Source organism: Colius striatus, chromosome Z (genome assembly GCF_028858725.1).
Source record: "Colius striatus isolate bColStr4 chromosome Z, bColStr4.1.hap1, whole genome shotgun sequence".
Classification (NCBI taxonomy): Eukaryota; Metazoa; Chordata; class Aves; order Coliiformes; family Coliidae; genus Colius; species Colius striatus.
Window position 1 is genome coordinate 34,528,725 of NC_084790.1, and position 21,794 is coordinate 34,550,518.

At 39.2% G+C, this 21,794-nt stretch overlaps 1 protein-coding gene across 1 annotated transcript in view; it reads right to left on the reverse strand.

Annotated features, from left to right (window-relative positions):
* Window positions 1-21,794, reverse strand: part of LOC104554162 (E3 ubiquitin-protein ligase KCMF1) — a gene marked incomplete at its 5' end in the record, with an annotated part of 58,516 nt that overhangs the window by 27,958 nt on the left and 8,764 nt on the right. Inside the window, 1 exon segment of the mRNA XM_062018817.1 lies at window positions 2,015-2,182. Coding sequence (XP_061874801.1) covers window positions 2,015-2,182 — 168 coding nt within the window.

Genomic DNA, 21,794 nt, shown 5'->3' on the forward strand with positions numbered 1-21,794 from the left:
TCTCCTTGGCCACACAAGGCCTTTTGGAAAGTTACTGTAGTTTCTTTAAGCATCTTAAAAGGCATATTCCTTTACGTCTTAACATTCTACAGGGAACTGTAAAATAAAAGCATTTTAGGAATGACATCACAGACCTTCCTGTGTCTTAAAGGAATATGTTACTTACACATATTTCCTAATTCATTCCGCAGTGCATAAGCTTACAGGGTCATTAGTACTCACGTGTCCTCAACCTTTGCTGGTGGTGACATATTCTTTCCTGTTCTTGTTCTACAGTGTAAATGAAACCAGTAGTCTTGCTGCAGAGCTTAGCTGCAGTATTTTTTTTTCCTAACACTGGTTCTGCAAGAGCAATGTTTAGATATCAAGCCATATATAATTTCCAGAACTTGTTTTCCTAATCATCTTATTTCAGGAAGCCACAGTAGCATAAACACCAAGCAGTGTAGAAGTAGCCCTTGAAATCCTACTGCCCATATCAATACTTCACTATGAACCTTCTTCCACCTTGTCATCTGTATTCTTCATGCAAACTGAAATAGTAAAAAATAATCCCTTTCTGCCCCACAACATACACAAATAAAATGCATTAAAAGATACATTTATCAAAGGCTTCTGAGATAGGAATATCCAAGTTTCAAGAAACAAAATACTGACTAGACATTCTTAGGTTCTGATGTTAGGCATTTTTTTAAGAGACCAATATTTAGAACAAGTTTCCTCATTGTAGTACACCAAAAGCTTTGTTATTTACTGTTAGCCTAAAGCTTCATAGCAAGGGTGTTTTAGCATTCCTACTCCTATGATGAGCATTTAATGTTCACAGAAACACTGTCCCCCTTTAGCCCATGTGTAACACCCAAGAACACTGTTGCTAAGGGGCTAAGCAGTTTGAACTGTGTATCTCAAACAGTAACCAGAATCCTGAATTAACATACTGTACACAGAGAATTTCACCTCAGTGAGGTCACAAAAAAAAAACCCAAACCAACCAACAAACCAAGCCCAACAAGAAATACATGCAAGCTAAAAGGATGGCATGCATTTTTCGTAGTGTCCTAAATTGTTTCATTTCAAACCCTGGCTTCCCAGGGCCTGGATTTCTGAAGTCATGACTAGCTAGTCTTAGAGCAAGCAGACGCCTGAACATTTTAAGAAAATGAAAGACATCTTCATTCACCGGCTGTTTTGAGAATCCAGTTGCATGTTTCTATACATAGCTGTTATCTAAACTTTAAAGGAATAAAAAAAGTGGATACTACTTCTGTTTTAATCAAAACGTAAAGAAGTAATTTGCAAGTCATAAGACTTCAGCTTTAAGCAATTATCATGTTTAAAGAACTGAAAAGGTAGAGAATCATACAGCTGGAATCACCACAAAAAATTATTAAAATTCTAGTCTCACAGACTTAATATAAAATTAAATGTGTGTCCAGCATCAGCAATACCCTAGAGCAGTGGTTTGTCTCAGCATTATGTTGTCAGGTACAGCCTGTTACAAAGATGATGCAATGGAAACAAGGATAGGAAACAAAGAACAGCTATTTTTATTTTAAATAATGATACAGCTTTAAAGTCAGAAATATTTCTCAAACTAGCATATCTTCCAAAGGAGTTCCAAGAAGACTACAGACTAGTCCTTGCCACAAATCTTTTGTACTCAGCACAGCCCATCATTATCCCTGTTGTACACCTACAGCAAACACAAGCCACCAGTAACATTCCTACAAAAGTTAATTAGCAGTAATTCTTGTTATTAATTTACTACTGTGATAACCTGTTCTTGTCAGACAATTTTTTTTAAAATAAGGTTAAACATTCATATGCAGCAATTAAAAAGACATAAATCAGTTCTATGCAAAAAAAGTTTTTAAATAGCTACATTTTGTTTGCAGATAAGTACTCTTATTTTCAGTGTGGTAATGGAGGAAATGATTAAGAACTAGAAAAACCCATATTATGTTTGTAGACACAACATAGCAGCAAATTACTAGAGTATGAAATTGTCACTTACCAAAATCTACTCTTGTTAGTATGCACTGCATTGGATGGTCAGTTGTATGCCTTGTTGTCGTTGCACCACTTTCATAACAAGTTGCACACAGATCGTAATCGTAGCAAATTAAACACTTGTAACGGCGGCCTCGAAAATTTCCTTTTAAACATGCATCACAGCTGACACCTGTAAGCAAACAAAACTGCTTTAAAACGGCAAAAAATGCACTTCTTTTTATGAGGCAGATTTGTTGCTATTGCCTCTCAACAACTAAAAGGAGATAGCCATCTCTGACCTGCAGCTGATGCAAAACTCAATTTTTAAATCTATTAATGTCTTTAAAAGACACTCCTCTCCCAAAATTGCAATTTTGAAGTAAAATAAGGGCAAAGCACCTGAAATAACAACAGTTATAGTATCTCTTTGGACGCATGTTCTTACAGGTAACTTTAGCTGGTAATATTACACACTGTGTGTGTCAGACAAAGCCTTTATATCCTTCAAAGGTTTTCCATTTTTCTCTTCATGGTTTCAGTTTTCTCTTCATTATTTAATTAATCACAGAGGTGTTATCTTGTAATCTATCAAGTCTAACACAAATTCCTTCAACTGTAACAGCATGTTGTCTCCACAAAAGAAACCAGTATACACATGTAGTGGGTTTGAGTAGCCAAGTTTTGGTAGCAGGGGGCTACTAGCAGTGGCTTTTTTAAACAAAGAGCTGACAGAAAGGGAGGAATTTGCTGTGCTGATGGCAAAACTGCTGCAGTAGAAGGGAGTGGGAATGTGAGAAAAACATCTCCACAGATACCAAGGTCAGTGGAGCAGGAGGTGGAGGAGGTACCCAGGCACCCTCTGATCTGTGGGTGAGGCAGGCAGTCTGTTCTCCTGCATCTCATGGAGGTCCACCGGGGAGCAGATATCCACCCATAGCCTGTGGAGGACCCGACATCAGAACAGGTGGATGCCTGGAATAGGCTGTGACTCTCATTTTATCAGCGGGACACATGGTGGAGGCAAGGCTTGTTTATTCATGGCTGTGTGGTCGATTGAGGTAATCCAGGGGTTTCTGGAGCACGGGGAGTGGAGGAGAAGTGAGGAGAGCCACCAGGAGCAGTCAGCTCTTGTGAAGGGGACGGTCTTGCCAGGAGGCGGAGCTGCAGCAACTGCAGGGGATTTAAACATCCCTCAGTGAGCCTAAGTGACCAGGAGCGTGGAGAACAGGGCCAGCAAACAGGGTGTGGTGCAGGCAGGGCAAGCAGGGAACAACCCCACAGCCCACATAGAGAGACAGAAGTCAGAGAAGTGCCCCTGCTTCAGTCTAGTAAGATGGTGAGCCCTCGTCTCAGTGCTAAAGCCAAGGCTCAGGTGGACAAAACCCAGGTGATGGTCAACGCATCCACCCAGATAGAGCCAGTTAGTACAGACGCTTCAGTCCAGGTGGAGTGCAGGGAGTGTTTAGGGTGCTTAGGCACACGTGCTTCTGAGATAACCATGTGTCATAGGTACCCTCAAGTTCAAGAACTGCAGTGCCTGGTAAAAGAACTGCAGGAAACAGTTAGTAGACTGTGTAGTATTAGAGGGGCAGAGGTGGAGATAGACAGAGGCTTCCGTAGTTAGGTGCAAGCCTCCAGTGAACCTAATATGCCTTGGACCCTGGTAAGAAAAAAAGGAAGGGCAAGGGGTCATCGTCAAAACCCTCCTTCCAGAGTGCCCACTACAAATAAGTATGAGACAATGGCAACAAGGGACTTCAACGAGCAAGCTCTAACAGGGAAAAATCCAGCAAACAACTCACCATCAGCTGCTCCACCTGCAACAGGTAATGGGCACGGTAGAAAAAAGTGCTGGGTGCAAGGGGCACTGAGAGACCCATCTGTGGAGCAGGTAGGGAGTCAAGACAGATGTACTGTCTGCCAGGAGCCAAGGTCAGTGATGTGGCTGAGTGCCACAGCTCATCAGGGATGCAGGCTACTACCCCTAACTTGTGTGCCATGTAGGTATGAATGATGTCATGAGGCATGACATCTCCAGGATAAAAGCGATTAAAAAACCTTGGGGGAGCAAGTAAAAGGCAGGGAGGCTCAGGTTATTTTCTCCATCCCGTTCACCAGAGATAAAGGGGGAGTCTACAATGAAAAAATCAGCCAAACAAACTCCTGGCTGAGAGGCTGGTGCTGACGGGAAGGTTTTGGATTCTATGACAACAGATCTTTCCTTGGGGGCTACAGCTTGATAGGACAAGATGGGATTCATCTCTCCCATAAGGGCACTGCAATATTTGGGAATAAGCTAGCAAACTTAATAAAGAGGGCTTTAAACTAAGGGACATGGGGAGTGGGGGGAGAAGCAAAACAGAACAAGCTGTCCCCTCTAGCTGGGAAACAGGGCTGGACAGGGAATGCAATGGTAAGTGCCCTTCATCTGCACACTGGGCTGAGATGCGGAAGGTTGACCATCTTGAGGAAGAGCCAAACCAGGGAGGATCCTCCTGCATCCATCCAGGGAAACCTGTGTGTTTGAGTAAGCCCCTGCGCTGCCTCTACACCAATGCACACAGCCTGGGGAATAAGCAGGAGGAACTGGAGATGTGGGTGCGGATGTGGGTCTACAACCTCACTGCAGTCACAGAGACGTGGTGGGACAGCTGCCATGACTGGAGCACAGCCATGGAGGCCTATGTATTGTTTAGGAAGGACAGGCTGACAAGGCATGGAGGTGGAGTTGCTCTCTATGTGAGGGAGCAATTAATGTGTACTGAACTGTGCCTGGGTGGGGATGAAGAGCTGGTAGAGTGCTTGTGGGTAAAAATTAACGGCCAGGGCAAGGCAGGTGATATTGTTGTAGGAGTTTGCTACAGGCCACCTGATCAGGAGGAGGATGTGGATGAGGCCTTCTACAAACAGCTGAGAGCTGCCTCATGATCACAATCCCTGGTCCTCATGGGGGACTTCAACCTCCCTGATATTTGCTGGCAAAGCCACACAGCCAAGCACACGCAGTCCAGGAGGTTCCTACAGATTGTTGATGACAACCTCCTGTCACAGGTGATCGAGGAATCAACAAGGAGGGGTGTGCTGCTGGACCTGGTACTGACAAGGAGGGTCTGGTTGGGGATGTGAAGGTTGGAGGCAACCTTGGCTGCAGTGACAATGAGATGGTAGAGTTCAAGATCCTGTTCAAGGATCTTTAAAGGAATGCAAATAAATCTCAGCTTCATCAGTCCTCTCCATAGAATGCAGGGGAGCCTCTGCTCCAGCACACCTTCTCCTCTCTTTCCTCACTGACCTTGGAGTCCACATGGTTGTTTCTCTCACTCTTCCCACTTCTTGCACCACCACCAGCTATTAGAAGAAGGGGCAGAAGATGGAAAGAAGATGGAGGAAGAAGCCTCCTCTTCCGGCTTCTTCTTAAAAAGTGATCGTGGAGGTGTCTAATTTGCTCAGCCCCAGAAGTGGGTCTGGCTCAGAGCTGGGGAGAGTTGTGAGCAACTTCTTACAGGAGCCATCTTTACAGCCCCTTCCCCCTTACCAGAAAAGGCTGTCATGTCAAACCATGATGCTTTGCAACAGTCAAAGCAGTTCTGTTGCACATTCTCTTCAACATTTAGATTGTTCCTACTTGAAGGCAGACATGTTTTTAAGTTCTCATTTACAGACAATTTGTCTCCATATTACTCCCATCTGCAACCCTCAAATACTTTGTGATATTGACTTTGGAGAAATTCAGCCATAAACATACATAATGTTCATATTTGAAACTTTAGAACATTTCCAGCAGAAATGCACAACAAAGTCTTTAAACAACAGATGAGTTTTGATCCTTTTGATCAATTATAAGAAAGTCTACATTCTGACTCTAACAGGAAAACTAATATTAGCGTAACACTTCACCGTGGCAGGTGGGGAAATCAGACACAGAAAACACAGACAGCATGCTTTCTACGGCTCTCAAGGTTACTATTTTGCCACAGCCACCTCATACTCCCCTTCAAGAAACAGGCTGACAGTAGCAGACATACCATGTTACTTTTTATCCTTTTGTGTAGTATAGAATGAAAACAACAAAAGGGAAAAATGTGAAATAAAAATAAGCCTTGGTTTGGGAGCTTAAATCCCCAGACCTCCTCATGAATCCAGTAGAACCTCTTTTCCAAAAGTTACAGAAAGGGAAGAATAAGTGACATAAGAGTCTCAAACTCAGGTCCATTATCTTTTTTTCCTGCTCTTCTTCAGACCTATTACTCAGCTGCCAAAACCTGTCCCATCTATCCAACCTGGGATTCAGGAACTGAAATGCCTAGGCAAACCTCCTCCCACTCTATTCTTTCTACTAAACATTTTATTCCTTATCTAAGCTTTTAGTTTTTCTCTAATCTTTACAACAATTGAAATTCTAGAAGTTCATTTCTTTCCTCTGCGCAAACCCCAAACACTCAAATATTCCAGTCAACACAGCATGTCTTTCATTAGAGACCTATCCAATATTTTCCTACATTTACCTTACATTTGCAAATGTAGCAGGTATGTTACAGATTCAAGAATGTCTGACTTGTATGAACCCCTACTGACTTTTAGAAGAATCGTCAAAAAAAATCCTATGAATTCCAAATCAATTGCTACTCAATGGGAACTTCTGATTTGCCTTTCACAAAGTAATGACTTAGAATGATCACACAAAGAAATACCCATTTTGGTTACAATTATATTTTCACTATCATAAATGACAAAGGTGGTTTCCTCAAGTTTTTTTCTGCTTTGTTACTACTATACAAGTACCCACATATACTGCATTACATATATTACAGCTCATAAAAACCTTGCTGCTCACTGACAAAGTTTGTTTTTTCAATGCAAGGCTGTTCCACTAGAGGGTAGCCTTGTGCTAAGAGCCTAAGAAGCTTTGGTTCACCTTTAATTATCAGACTTCAGGTTCTACAAAGTTTCTCTAGCAGTATTCCCTCACAATATTAAGAGCCTCAGTTTTTCCAGTATCACCTTTTGAATGAAACTGGTCATGCAATAATACTAAACATGGTAAAACGTGTTTTACCCATTCAGTAAAAATTCTTTTCAGTAAAAATTCAGTAAAAATATAATTTGGTTGTATAGTCTTAGAACATATAATTGTTTTTGCTATAAATTAACTTAAAATGAAAGCAACATCTCCTGGGTTTAACAGACAAAGTAAAGGGAGCACATAGTCTGACTCCACAATGAAGAGACTAACACTGGAGAGACATGTGGTCCAAATATTACATATATCATGATTAATTTGTTCCTACAATTACAAGCAAAGCTAACATATAACATCAATTAAAGTGTCCTGAATCTCCCTAGCCATTACTGTCTAAGATAGATACCCATTTGTACCAGAGTAAAGCTTTTCCCCCCTCAGTTGGCCTCCTCAGACCCTAGGGGCAACCAGAATACTAAAAAGCCCGATAATTTGGACCAGATAAAAGTGATCTGAGAAACTGCGGAGAACTTGGCGGGTTGTTTTTTTTTTCTTATGAAAAATATATGGTGAAAGATAAGCTATATAGAGACACTGGACTATGTTCCTGCCTAAAACAATGTGAGCTATCAAAAACTTTTTCAATACAGTAGGTTGATGGACAGCTTCACCATTTAACATTCCTGTCAGTAGCTAAATGTCCAAAACACAATCTTCTAGATTGTAATTTACATGCTGTTCTTAATTCACCATTGCTCAGAGAGAGATCAATGAATTTAACGTCCAACACAAACACAGACTTAGCCTGTCATTTATTTCTTCTCCAGAATGAAAATTTCAGTTACTTAGGCATTTCTTCACCTCACCAGAAGTACTAAATGGGTTCACCATTTTCAGAGGCTGACAGAATTGCAGGCAAGTGTACCACTGAATTTCAAGTGGGCTGGGGAAACATTAAGGCTTCTGCCTTTCAAAAATCCCAACTGAAGCCTGCAAGTGAAAATTAAAAAGTTGTGCCATCTCTTTTGTGGTACAAAAAGTTACAATCTATGCACCATATTTTATTTTTATATTCTGAAGATCATAAGTAATACTATTTTAAATACAGAAAATGCAACTGATAGCATCAACAATAAAATGTCTTTCAAGTAGGTTGGTTTGGTTTGCTTCTATAAATTTGCTGGACATCCAACTATTTCACCTGTAGTCTGCTTGCCACATAGCAACCCTGGGCCTTAAGGCAACATATTCTAAGTAAGTGGTTCAGTTATTTCTAAAATTGAAGATAGGAAAATAAATTACACTTGATAACATTAAAAAAAAAAGTCAAATGTTTCTTGCATTAACAGCCTCATCTCCTGAAGTAGACTAATCTCCTGAAGTAGACTATTGCCTAATTAACTTCTAGAAATTGTAAAAATGTCACCTGAAATTCATAGAACTTTTAAATTTTTTTAGAATTAGAACTTTAGAACTTTAGAATTTTTTTAATTATTTTTTCTGGTTAGGTCATATTGCTTTGCCAGCGTTTTCATACCTTGGTGAAAAAAATTGTGCAATCTTCGGGCTTGAGAAAATTTGTCAATTATTGGCCTCATAGGTATCAATAAAGGAACTGCTACTATCTTGTCAACAATTTTGTTGCCTACTGATAACCCATCTTTTAAGCTCAAATGGCTTTGAATACGTCCAATACAATAGGCAGTTTGACATTCATTTATCTGATGTCAAAGCCATACAAACAAGTTATAAAGATTCTGATTAGAGATTTCTTTCAACAATGCTTGCTCTAATTGAGTGATGACATCAACCACATATAAGGAGTCCAAGATGATGTTTAATGGGATGTCTGTCGACTTCTCAGAAGTTGTAACCACAGCCATTAGCTCTAACAGTTGAACTGAGCTGCCTGGGAAGTGAACAGTTAGATTTTGCCATTGTCCATTCTCCCACCAAACCACTCCTGCTTTGGCTTGTATCTTACTTGCATCAGTGAATACAGTTAGGCCTTTAATGGGTACTGTTGATCTGAGTGGGATAATGATTATTTAGTCCCTGGATATGACAAGAAGGCCCACTGTAATTCATCAGTCTGTTGCAACACCCAGTTCAAGAATTCCTCTGTTAAGAGGAATGACAGTGACATCTGTCTCAATCCCTGCTGTTTCCAGCAGATGTTTTCTGGCCTTAACTATTATTTTCATAATTGCCTCTATTCTCATTGTGATTGTTATTTGCAAATTGTATGCCAAAAATATCCACTCCAGGATCCTCAACGGGTCTTTTGCTACTGAATCCCATTGCATCAAGACTGCCATTACATGCTGGTTTTGACTTATCACAGCAATGTTAATAGACAAGTCAGGATCATATCAGTGACTGCAGTTATTGACTATTTTGTCTCCTATTTTTTCTATTGCTTGGTTTTGTCCCCAGGACAGTTTTTGCACACTATCAGCCTCTACCCACCCTTTTAGCAAAGGCATTAGTGGATCAAGATCCTCAATTGTGATACTAGATATAGTTCATACCCATTGGATATCACCTATTAGCTTTTGGACATATGATAAACTAGCAATTTCTGGTTTAATTGTCTCTTTCTGAGAATAAATGTGTGCACTGGTGATAATATTACCTAAGTATTTCCAAGAGGTATGTATTTGTATTTTTTCTGGCATGATCGCTAACCCAGAGATGCCCAACTGTTGCTTCACTTCTTCCAGTATTTGATGCTGATCCAGATCTTTTCCTGCAATTAGTATACCATCCACATAATGGTAAAATAAGACAGAAGGATACTTTCCTGCACAGTGGTGCCAGCACCCAGGCAACATATGTTTGACAGACAGTTGAGAATTCTTTATTCCCTGAGGTAAAACTGCCCATGATACCATTTTGCTGGCTCTTTCTTGTTAATGGTACTGTAAAGGCAAACTTTTCACTATCATCCTCATGTAAAGGAACTGTGAAAAAGCAATCCTATAGGTCGATAACTAATAGGGGCCATTCTCTTGGAATAATTGTAGGAGAGGGTAATCCTGATTCCAAAGCACCCATATCCTGCATTAGTGTATTAACAGCTCTTAAATCATGTAACAACCGCCATTTCCCTGATTTTTTTAGGGATTGTGAAAACTGGTGTATTCCACAGACTAGTGGACAGCTTAATATGTCCTTTTTCTAATTGTTCATCTACTAACTTATATATCTGAGCGAGCTTTTCTTTATTTAGCGGTCATTGACCAATTCAAACTGGTTTATCTGTAAGCCAGGTTAACTTCAGGACTGGTCACCCATCAGTGGCCATCACTAAAAATTTTCATTTGACAAGTGATAGCCCATTTGGCTTAAGGCGTCTCTACCTAAAAGCCAAACTGAAGTACTCATCACATGGGGTCTAATTTGCACACACCTATTTTCTTCACCCTGTATCCATACCAAAATTAGGTCTCTGCTAATTTTTGTCATCTGTGTGCCTCCTACTCCGGTAACAGGGTTCTCTAAATTCTCCAAAGGGCAGCTTCTTGGCCAATAGGATAACGGCAACAATGGTTACGTCTGCTCCCATATCCAGTAACTCATTGTACCCAACCATTTGTTCATCGTTTGAATGTTGGAATACAACCATCTGAGTGGGCTTTGCCTGCAAAAGTGGCGTTGCAAGTCTTACCTCAGGTACACTGGTGGATCCAAAACCACCATCTCAATGCTCTCGAACACCTGTGAGTGGAACTTTAGCCATGAAGAAAACTAACTGAGCTATCCTACTTCCTTTAGGTCTATAAACTGGTGGCTTTCATACTTTATCCATTATGCCAATGTTTCCTTGATAATCAGCATCAATTACACCAGGGAGCAAGAGGCCGATGACCATCCTAAAAGCAGAGCACTTAAGCCATAACCCAGGGATCCATGAGCATTGCATGGGATAACTGTTATGTCTGTATTGTTGATAGCTACATCTATTGTTGTTTTCCAATCCAGCCCTGCACCTCCTTTAGTGGCTGAGCCAAGGCTATTGAGGCAGCCGCTGGCGACAAAGGGTGTTTTTGTGTCATCACGATTGTCCTTTTTACACTCATTAATACATTTCCCTTAGGCGTTATGTGTCTGGCCACTCAAGAGCGGCACTCAGTGGCTCTATGTCCAAACTTGCCACATTTATAACAATTACCATTATAAATCTGCCATTGGACCCCAATGGTCCAATGGAGCTGTTTGTCCATCCCAATGGTCTGGATCGACATTGTTTTTTCACATGTCCCATTTTTCCGCAATTAAAGCATTTTGGGCCCCGATGTCGTCGATGGTTTTAAAGCCGTTGCCATAGCTTCAGCCAGCTATGCTGCTTTGTACTCTAATGATCCCACTCGGAGAGCAGGCCTCTATCATAAGGTTGCGGTGAGCAGGAAAATCTGCAGGATCCTTTTACTATTGCGGTTAGCATTAATGACTGCTAATTGCAGTCCCAATTCAGATTTTAGTTCAGCCAACACCCCAGTACACAATCCAGTGCCGCTCTTAAACAGTCCAAGAATGTCATAAAAGGTTTATCGGACTTTTGTATGATAGTAGTATATGGGGGAACTGGCACCCCCATGTCAAGGATGGCCTTAAATGCCTGCCAAACCAATGCTTGTGTTTGTTGTAAAATGGCTTCATGCAGATGAGCCGGAACTTGGGGGTCAGCAAATTGTCCTTTGGCCAACATCATGTCGGCTGTGACAACCCATCATGGATCCCCCTGCTATAACTCTAGATTTTCTACAACTACTACTATCTCCACTCTTTTCACCCATTCAGATTTCCATATTAATACTGAGTGGGCTTCAAGAAGGTTACATTTCCACATGCCCTGCGTGACAGAATCAAACTAATCTAGGAGTAGGTGTCAATCCCAGGGGTTTGGCACCATTAGGAGTATGACAATCAGATGTCACAGTCTGCGCTCCCTTTGGGCACTTTAAACAAATACATGTCACCATTGATACCTTTTCAGCGATGATATGGGCCACAGCTTTAATGAGTGACAGTGTTTGAGATGTTTTAAGACATTGGAGGAGTTGTTTTGCAGTCCTTGGCGTTCCACAGGAGATAAAAACTGACAATGGTTCTGCATATATTGCCAGTAGAACACATAAGTTTCTGAATTTGTAGGTTGTCAAACATACTACTAGGACCCCAGGTAACTCTACTGGTCAAGCCATTATTGCATGTACTCATCAAACTCTAAAGGGGCTACTAGAAAAACAAAAAATGGGAGAAGAGTGGGTGAGCCCTCAAGACTAATGAAGGCCATTTGTACTATGAATCATTTAAGAATCACGGCAAACCGGAATGAACCACCAACATTTACACATTTTGCCCAAATGAGTCAGGATATGGATTTTACTAATAAACCTAAAGTTTGGCATTAAGAACACCACTGCTGGAGAGTGGCAAGGACCTGAAGATCTGTTAACATGGGGAAGAGGTTATGCTTGTGTTGTTACAGATCAAGGTCCCCGATGGATTACAGCAAAATGGATCAAGCCACATCAACCAAAAGGACTGTATGACTGTAAGAACAATGGAAAAAACAACCCTGAGGAAAAAAACAATTGATCCACTTTCAATCCATTGCCCCATCAAATGTATAATCTGTCAGCTGTGGTTCCATGCATTTTGTTGTAAATTCTTCCACCAATCCGTATCTCATCAGGAGAACTGAAGAATTCAACAAAACTGCCAATGGAAACATGGAAGCAAGAGATATTTCCAATAGCCTAACAATGCTCACAGATAAGCATGCTTAAGAAGTTGAAGAAAAGTCCAAAACTACATTTAGGAAACAGGAACAGCAGTTGAAGCACAGAGAACTCATCAGTACGAGTCCCTTCTGGCAACACATATCAGATTATGTTTATTTTGAATTACAAAAACGGACTTTTGTGTTATGTTGTTCAGTGATGTAGCTGTTATTGATCTTTTGTTGTAAACTCATGGCCATGGGTGAAAATACTTATGTTTTATTTATGTATCTTTGATTTTGAAATGTGTTGCTGAAGGCTGGCCGGTTCAAAAAGAGGGGAATTGTGGGTACAAATATGACTTGGATCAGCCAGATACTTCCTTAGTTTGAATAAAGATGGCAGGGACAGGTTGATGCAGCTGACAAGCTACTTCCAATTATTAGAAACAAGTGCTGCATGTTAATCACTTAAGCCCTGTGTGATCACATGGGCAGAAGCAGCATACAGAAGGAAGTAGTTAGCAGACGAAGGACGGCTTCGAGTCAATCTTGCTTGTTATCATGTTGCCCATGTGCATCTTTGTGCATGCATTTCCTAGCTTCTCTATATCTTTGGATGAGTATTACTTGCACCGTTACAACATCCTTCTCACTTTTTGAATAAAGCAGACTGTGAAAATAAATATCAAGGAGTCTACAACACAGAGAGTATACTCCATAACCCTTGCACCTCCAAGCGCTGAATAGAACATTCATGCACCATACCCTCAAAGTAACTAAAAATGCTCAATTCTCTGACACATACTGTGTGCAACAGGTCTGAACATGCAGTATCTTCTTGTAACTGTCAAAGAAGCAGCAAGCAGACTAGCATGTCTGTAAAAAGAACTGTGTGTAAAAAAGAAGAACGTGTAGTTCTCCTCTACCGAAAGTTATGATGTCTGACACACAGTAGGCAACCATACTAATATCTCTTCCTATCACCCAACCAAATTTGGAAAGCAGAGTACAAATATTTACAAACTCACAGTCCACCTTCAAAATCACCAATTTGAATGGCACCACAATGTTTTAAAAAGAACTTACCTTTCATCAACACCAAAAGAAGTCTAGGAACTATTAAAAATATCTGAGTTTCTCTGAAAAGAAGACAGAATAATAACACAAACTTATTTTTAAAAGGGGCAATAAGAGGTTAAAAATTTACAGTATATTAAGTAGTAGTGATATTCTATGCTGGGCTCTCTCAGGCATTTTCCTTACTATGAACATAACAGACTGCCTTGGCAACCACTTTTACTCCCACTCATTGTTACAGAGAAAAACTTCTCAGGATGACATGCCTGCAGAAACAACAATTGCTTATGATGTCAGAGATACACCAGAAAAGTGCTATGGGAAATGCAGTAACCTAAAGCAAAAAATGTTTCACACCTGCTTTGGTCAAGTTTTGAATTTGTTCCATTCCTCTTCCCAATCTGTCCAGTTCTCCAGTGACACATATTTCTTTGCTAACTGCTTGGGCATTCCCCCTAGACTGGCAACCCAGCTATTTGCTAGTCTACCTTCTTCTTTCTTTATCTCATTACAAAGTTTCTTTTATCACTTGTGATTTCTTTTTTCTTCTCCTCTTATGCCAAGTATGCATGAGGAGTCAAAGATTGTCAGAATACTACCTTCTAAACACTTCCCTGACAGTCGTGTTCATCCTTTACACACATATCCAACATACTTTTCAGAATAATTTCCCAAGTGCCCTAACTGAAAATAGCCAGTTTGTTTTCCTAAAAAGCTTTCAATCAATCACTAAAAAAGTGCCACTTGGGACAAGTATGAGAAAACATAATGTTAAGTCTGTCAAATTAGATAACAAAGGATCAATTCATGTAAGAAACACGAAATATAAGCTCATCAGCTTAACTATTATTTCACCGTAAAATCCCAGCCATATTCAGAAATTTGAAGACAGGAAATTTTTTATTATGAGAACTAAATGCATCCACTTACAATTTTGACGTAAAAGAAAAAATCTCTAGACATAATGGTTAGTATTTATTTAGAAGATCTATTTACAATTGGTAAGGGAAACAACTCTGAACATAATCACTGGTTTCAATGTAACTGTCTTGTTACAGGTAGAAACACCAAAAGGCTGAAGGAAAAAAAAAAAAATTCTATGTGGCCAAAACTCAGATACCTGAAATCCTCGTAAATTTTAACGATGCAAATTGCCAAGCACTCTGACTTGCACCACAACAGTCAGACAGGTACCAAAATTCCCCATCACCTAGCTTCTGCAATGTCTTCTCCCTACTCTGAATAGGAGAAGCAGTCATTCAGTCTCCCTTTCAAACAAAACATTCAGAATTGCACATCAAAAACATTTGGAAAATTGCATTTGCACAAAGAATCAAACAGCCTGAAAGTTACAGCTGGAGAGTTGTACTTAGTACAGGAACTTAAATTAACAATTGAATGACAACTACAAAAAAAATTATTTCCCACGAAGTTCTAAAACTTTGGAAATTGAACTTCAACAACAAAAAAAGACATTTTTCTAAATTAAAGTAAAAGGCAGCAATTTCTAGAGACATTCTTATTTTCTAAAAGAATGAAGCAAGTACCTAATAATACAGCATTTTATCAAAACAGATAAAACATGCCTCACTTTCAAAAAGTGTCAAAACCCTCTAGTCTCGCTACTCTTTACAACAGGCTCAGATGTCACGCTGCAGTTACAAAATCCGTAAAATAATATTTTAATGAAAAGGGAAAAAAAGAATCAATTGTAAAAACAAATCTGACAGATTTTCACTGAAAGAGGTTTTGAAATCATCTGCCTATTGAAAAACAAGTGTGCTATAACTTACAGATAATACTGAAGAAAACCTATATAACGAAGCTGGAGAAGGTGAAAAAAGTAGAGATATTTTCACTATTTTACTTCAATTTCTGCATCTTGAAAACATGGGCATTGCGCATTCCAAACACTACAAACAACTCATTCTTTACATTTTCAGACTTCATTTATAAGCTCTGTTTTCCAATTCCAATGGATTATGCTTGAATTACACACAGAAAGGTAGTTTTCTCCCACTGAACTGTTCATCTCCTTCAAGTTCTCAGACACTTATAAGCAAAAACACTCACTTTCATACCTGCAACTTCTGTAGTTATTAACTTTGCTAAAACAGAAACATTTTTCAAAACTACCTCACTGCTCACAACTCACACCGTGTTGGATTCTCAAGTTCAATTTGGGAATGCATGTCAAACATGCACACAAAACAGTACTATCTTCTAGTCTACAGATACTCATAATTGAGGTTGGGTATGAGCATGAAACTATCCATTTAACTTAGCCATTTTCAAGGTGGTGTCACTGGGGAGATGTGATTAAGAGAGACCTTCAAACCTACTCAACAGAACAGAATGTCTATGCTCCTCACACAATTTTAAGCCAACTGTTATTTTAACAGGTTTTCCGAGCTCTCTATAGACTGTTACAACACACTAGCTCCTACAGGAAATGGTAAGCACAAACTATTTTCCTTCCAGAATCTTCTGCATGTGCTAGAGCTGGCAGCCATCACACTAGATCTCTGAGCAGAGCAACAGAACTCAGAAGTAATTCAACACTTCTTACCAGCTCAAACGTGACAATTCTTCATTATTTTTTCATGAAGAAAGAAGTATGGCATTGCATTTGAGCGCTGGCCATATAAAACAGGTAGAATTTTGATGCTTTTTTTGGACTTGCATATATCTTCTAGTACAGGTAATAGGTCCACCTACAACAGCTTGGAGTCTGTAGTATAGCCAATGATGACTTCATTTTTCTTGTGTACAATGTACAATTAGAACACCCCTGTAGAATTGTTGCAGGAGGACAACAAAAATATTCACAATTCCTACTTACATGCAATTTATTCAGTCTTCTTTACCCCTAAAGTCTGCTTCATCTTGAATATAGGTCATCAGATCATTCAAAATGTTTCTTCTATAGTTTCTCATTTCTCAGACATTCCTCAGCCACAGCAGCCTCTCTAGAGTTCCTGAATTAACTGGAAGAAACTACAGTGTGGACCTTTACAATTGCTATACACTGCCAAGACCTCCAAACACTTAGCACTACTATGAGGAGAGTGGAGGCTTACACTTTAGAGACACTTAATGCAGGTTATGTGCTACGTGTCTTTGCAAATACACTATTTAAGAAAGCGTCTGCTTTCTTCAAAAAGATTTGTCAACAAGGACATTAGAAGAAAGGAAAAATAGGCCTGGAAAAAGTTCAACACAAAGTTTAATGCAAGCACTACAAACCCTAGTCATCAGCTGCTGACATGATTTTCTGAAAAAATCCATCATGGTATTCTTCACAGCTAGACTCTGCAGTGCTGCACCTCAATCCATTATCACCTCAAAATACTTTATTCTTGGCTAGTTAACTGTATTCTCGCATTTAACTCTCAACAATCCATTACTTCTGATCTCTGGTCACTTTTCTTGAATTCCTAATGCTTCCAGGAAGAAAATATTAACAGAAGTTAACAGAAGTACAATGAGACTTTCCAGTAACTAGCTCCAATACTTAAGAGCTGGATAATATCGTAACAGTTTATAATAAAAACCTCCAAACATATTCAAATCCTCCATTCATACCATTTTTTAAATGTGACAACATCAGTTAAACTTGAGAATTTGCATCCTACAGATCATCTGCTTTCAAATAAATTTCAGAAAGCAGTTTGGAAAAAAATGCACAACAATGTTATCAATAGTAACTTCTACCACTACAGATTTGACTAATAACAGTCAATTACTCAAAGAAATCTTCACTTATAAAGCCACTCCTCTACAGCAAAATCACAAGCTTTTTTCTCAGCTCCTCAGATAAGTCTCCTAGAATAAGGAACACTTGATATGCTGTCAGATCCTGCATGGCAATTCAGAGATTTTATGCCAAAACAACCTGGGAGAAGGTACTTGCAGACCACAGCATCTACTCTCTCTACACTCAGGAGGGAATTAGATTCATTCGTGTTTTCAGAAACTGAAGATAATCAAGGAAAGTGAGCTGGAGAATGTATCTCCCAAGTCGAGACATCCTGCACAGTTTTTACTCCGTCTTCTTAAATCTGTAAGGTATCTAATTAACATAACTAACAAATACAAATCTAAACAATTAAGAAATTGGTCATAGTTTACAGCAGAAGCAACCAACTTACATCTGTGCAGAGACCAAATTATACTTCAACATTTTTATTTTATCAGAACAGTAACAAATTATAACAGGGACAGGTATGAAATTAATATCATCTGAGCTATCTTATGCACACGTAGATTGAAAAAAGTTTAGTCATTACACTGAAAGCTCTACATTCTCTACAGCTTATATTTGCAATTCTTAGATGTCTTTCTTCAATGGCATCCTAAATTCTCTTTTGCAATCTTACTTTATTTTTCACTGCTACGTTTAGGGAGAGAGCGTACTTTAGACGTGTGAAAAACAATACAACAAATCAGGTGCCAAAGTCAGTGACCTTATATATTTTCGAAAACAAAAGAGATTAAGTCAGAAGAAACTTTGGAAACTGCAGTGGTAGAACTATCTCTGTCCCGTTGAGACTTACTTTCCAACACTATTACTCTTGGTAAAGCTGCTCTCGGACAGAGTTTTGTAAGTAAATCACAAGGTGCTCCTCACTACAGACATTTTCCACTTGCAGAGACAACCCACACTTCAGCTTCCACACTGATACACATATAACACGTGTACAGCATCTGTGTTAGACATATGTCATCATCACTGCCTATATTGAAAGCATATGCAAATATTTGCAATAATTCAACCATTTTCTTTGATGAAGTGAAAGTAAGGTGATGGTATCCCAAGCACAGACAAACCTTTGTGCCCAAACCACAGATTTCTTCAGAGCTAATTTCATTGTAACTATCACAAAAGAAAGTCCAACCAACAAAGGTTTAGTCAGACTCCCATCAGTTTCAAATCAACTCCAGTCGAACAGATTTCTAAACATGTACACACTCTGTTAAATTATGCAAAAAAATATTACCAGTAAAACTACACATTCTTATCATAACTATTTATTTGGAAGTAAAAGCAGAAGTATTGACAATCACACAAGAAGTCCTTACATGAATACATCCTAACACATTTCTGACCATGAAAACCTTATATTATCCATTGCTGCTGTAACTAGGATATTCTGTGACAATCTCTCTGAAGTATCACCTGTTTCACAGCCCAGAGCACAGTTCTTCAACCAGCCACCTCCAAGGTGCCTTCACTCAGCTTCCAACTGATTCTATTGCTGTTCTAGGCACATGCCTGTGTGTTTACTTCCAGAAGCTGCCATGAAGTTCCTGCCATACTATCAAGCTCTGAGAGCAACTCTGTTCTCTGCAGAGATGCAGAATTTGTTTAGCTACTGCTTTAAAAGTACAGTCCTAACATGAATGCTGAAATTCTTAAACTGCTTTAACTCACCTATCATTAATTTATGCTAATTTCTGCACTGTTTATACTTAATCTTTTCAATTTCTGGGGGGCAACAGCAATCACCTTTAGCCAAGAATAATGGCTGCTTTAATATTAATAAGCTAACAGAAGCTCAACCTTAAATACTATTTACACTCAGAATTGTTACTGAAGAGTTTGGTAAAGAATGATTCCCCTCAACAAATAATCAGTAATAACCTATTTTCTGAAATAGGTGAGAGCTAGTTGTGCTACTAGGATGCATTCAACTTCTACTACACTTGAATTCAACGTAGGTCTGCAGCTTCCCCTGGCGTTTTTGAAAACCCCACACAGCAAGGAGAAGGAAGAAGAATGACCAGAAAATAAGAAGGTGAAAGATAAGAGCTCAAAGACAGAAGAAGGAAAGAAGCTAACTTATCCTACCAGAGACAGCACCTCTTGTCAGTCAAGACAAGAAACACTGCCTCCCAAAAAGAATCTGGCACCAGGAAGTGGCAGAAGAGATGGGGAGCACCAAATCTGAACTGAGGTTAAAAAAAGTTATTTTTTTAAACGTGGTCTATTGCTTCATCTTACTTCGGTAATCTTTTTTAACTTTTTTTTTTTAATTAACCTTTTTCTTCATCTGGATTTTGTCAGTGATAACAGTCAAATAATCCAAATCAAATGTGGAAGAGGAACCACAGTATTTTAATAAAAGTTTTAAATTCTATGCACACACTGAAATTAAAACTAATTTTTTTAAAAAATTAAAATAACAGAGGATCTGTATTAAGTGATAGGTACATGCAGTATATGCCAATGAAATGCCTCCATGGGTCAAAAATCTGGGCCAAGAAGGCCAATGGCATCCTGGGATGTATTAGGAGTGTGAACAGTAGGTCAAGAGAGGCTCTCCTCCCCCTCTACTCTGCCCTCATGAGATCACAACTGGAATATTGTGTCCAGTTATGGGCCTCTCAGTTCAAGAAGGATAGGGAGCTGCTGGAGAGAGTTCAGTGCAGGGCCACCAAGATGATTGGGGGACTGGAGCATCTTTAATATGAGGAAAGGCTGCAGGAACTGAGTCGGTTTAGTCTAGAAGAGAGAAGACTGAGGGGAGATCTCATTAATATTTACAAGGACATAAATGGTGGATGTCAAGAGGTTGGGGCATCCTTTTTTTCTATTGTAGCTAGTAACAGTACAAGGGCTAATGGGATGAAGCTGGAGCACAAAAAGTTCAATTTAAACACAAGAAAAAACTATTTCAGTGTGAGGGTGACGGAGCAGTGGCACAGGCTGCCCAGGGAGAGTATGGAGTCTCCTTCCTTGGAGGTCTTCAAGACTCACCTGGATGTGTTCCTGTGCGACCTGATCCAGGTGGGCCTGCTTCTGCAGGGGGATTGAACTAGATGATCTCTAAAGATCCCTTCCAACCCCTACCATTGTATGATTCTATGATTTAATTAAACTCACTGCAAGGTGATAAATAGGCAATAAAAAGAGGAATTCTTGCACAAAGACAAATCATGGACTAAGCCTTAAAAATTAAAGTATTTTAACATTAAAAAAAAAGACAAAAATTCCATGAAACAAATCCATCACCCCCTAACATTCATTCAATTTACATTCTCAGAGCAAATCTAGGTGGAAAAAAAATCCAAAAAAGGTCTGAGGCTCCAGTGACTTCTGGCTGTACTTAAATATGATTCTAAACTAGAACTTCAAGTAGCAGAAATCAAGCCATCACCCACACACACCTTTGAAATACAATTCTGAGACAAAACTAATATTGAAGCTGAAGACACTTCTAAGATGATGCCCTACAATTTTCAGTTGGTATATAACTCACCTTAAGCCAATGTCAACAACGCAAATAAAACTTTTTTAATAGCCCTAAACTGAAATGTTGGGTTTATACACATATTCTAAAACAGTGAAACTCATCAGCTTGCCTCTCTACTCCACATTGATATTCAAAATAGTCTTTCTTCATTGTGTCAAAACTAATTGTAGTAATGCTATGTACAGATGAAAATGTGGATAAATATACGGACTGTATGTACAAAACCAGTAAGACTAACTTCAAAACAGATGTTCAGGTGATGCTTCAGAAAAAGGTGTAGGAACCAAATAGGACCTAGGATTTCAGATACTTTACAGCCACATTTGAATCTGAGATAGTTAAGAAACCTGGAGCATAAAGATAAAACCCAAAGTCTGAATTGTTTTATCTGCATACTAGATAGTCTCAAGAACCTTCAGTGAAAAAAAATCTCCACAATCTCATTATATACTATATGAAAAAGCACTTCAGTTTGAATGACTCTTTTGAATTAATGAAATATCTTCTTCTCATATTCAGAAAGGGAGATTACAAACTGTTATGCAGATACCTTTTCTTTCAGATTCCCTTTTTGTAACAGGCTTTCCATTTTCCATCCATGCAGTGATATCCCATCACATGTCTTGTGTCACTATCAGTAGTCTGAGTTCTCTGAACTAAATGTGCCCAAGTCACCCATGCTGCCTTACAACACTGTTTCTGTATGGGTGAGCAATACTGCTGCCTCTACTTAAGCTTGTACACCTCTTATCCATTATTGGTCCATTTTCAGAAAGTA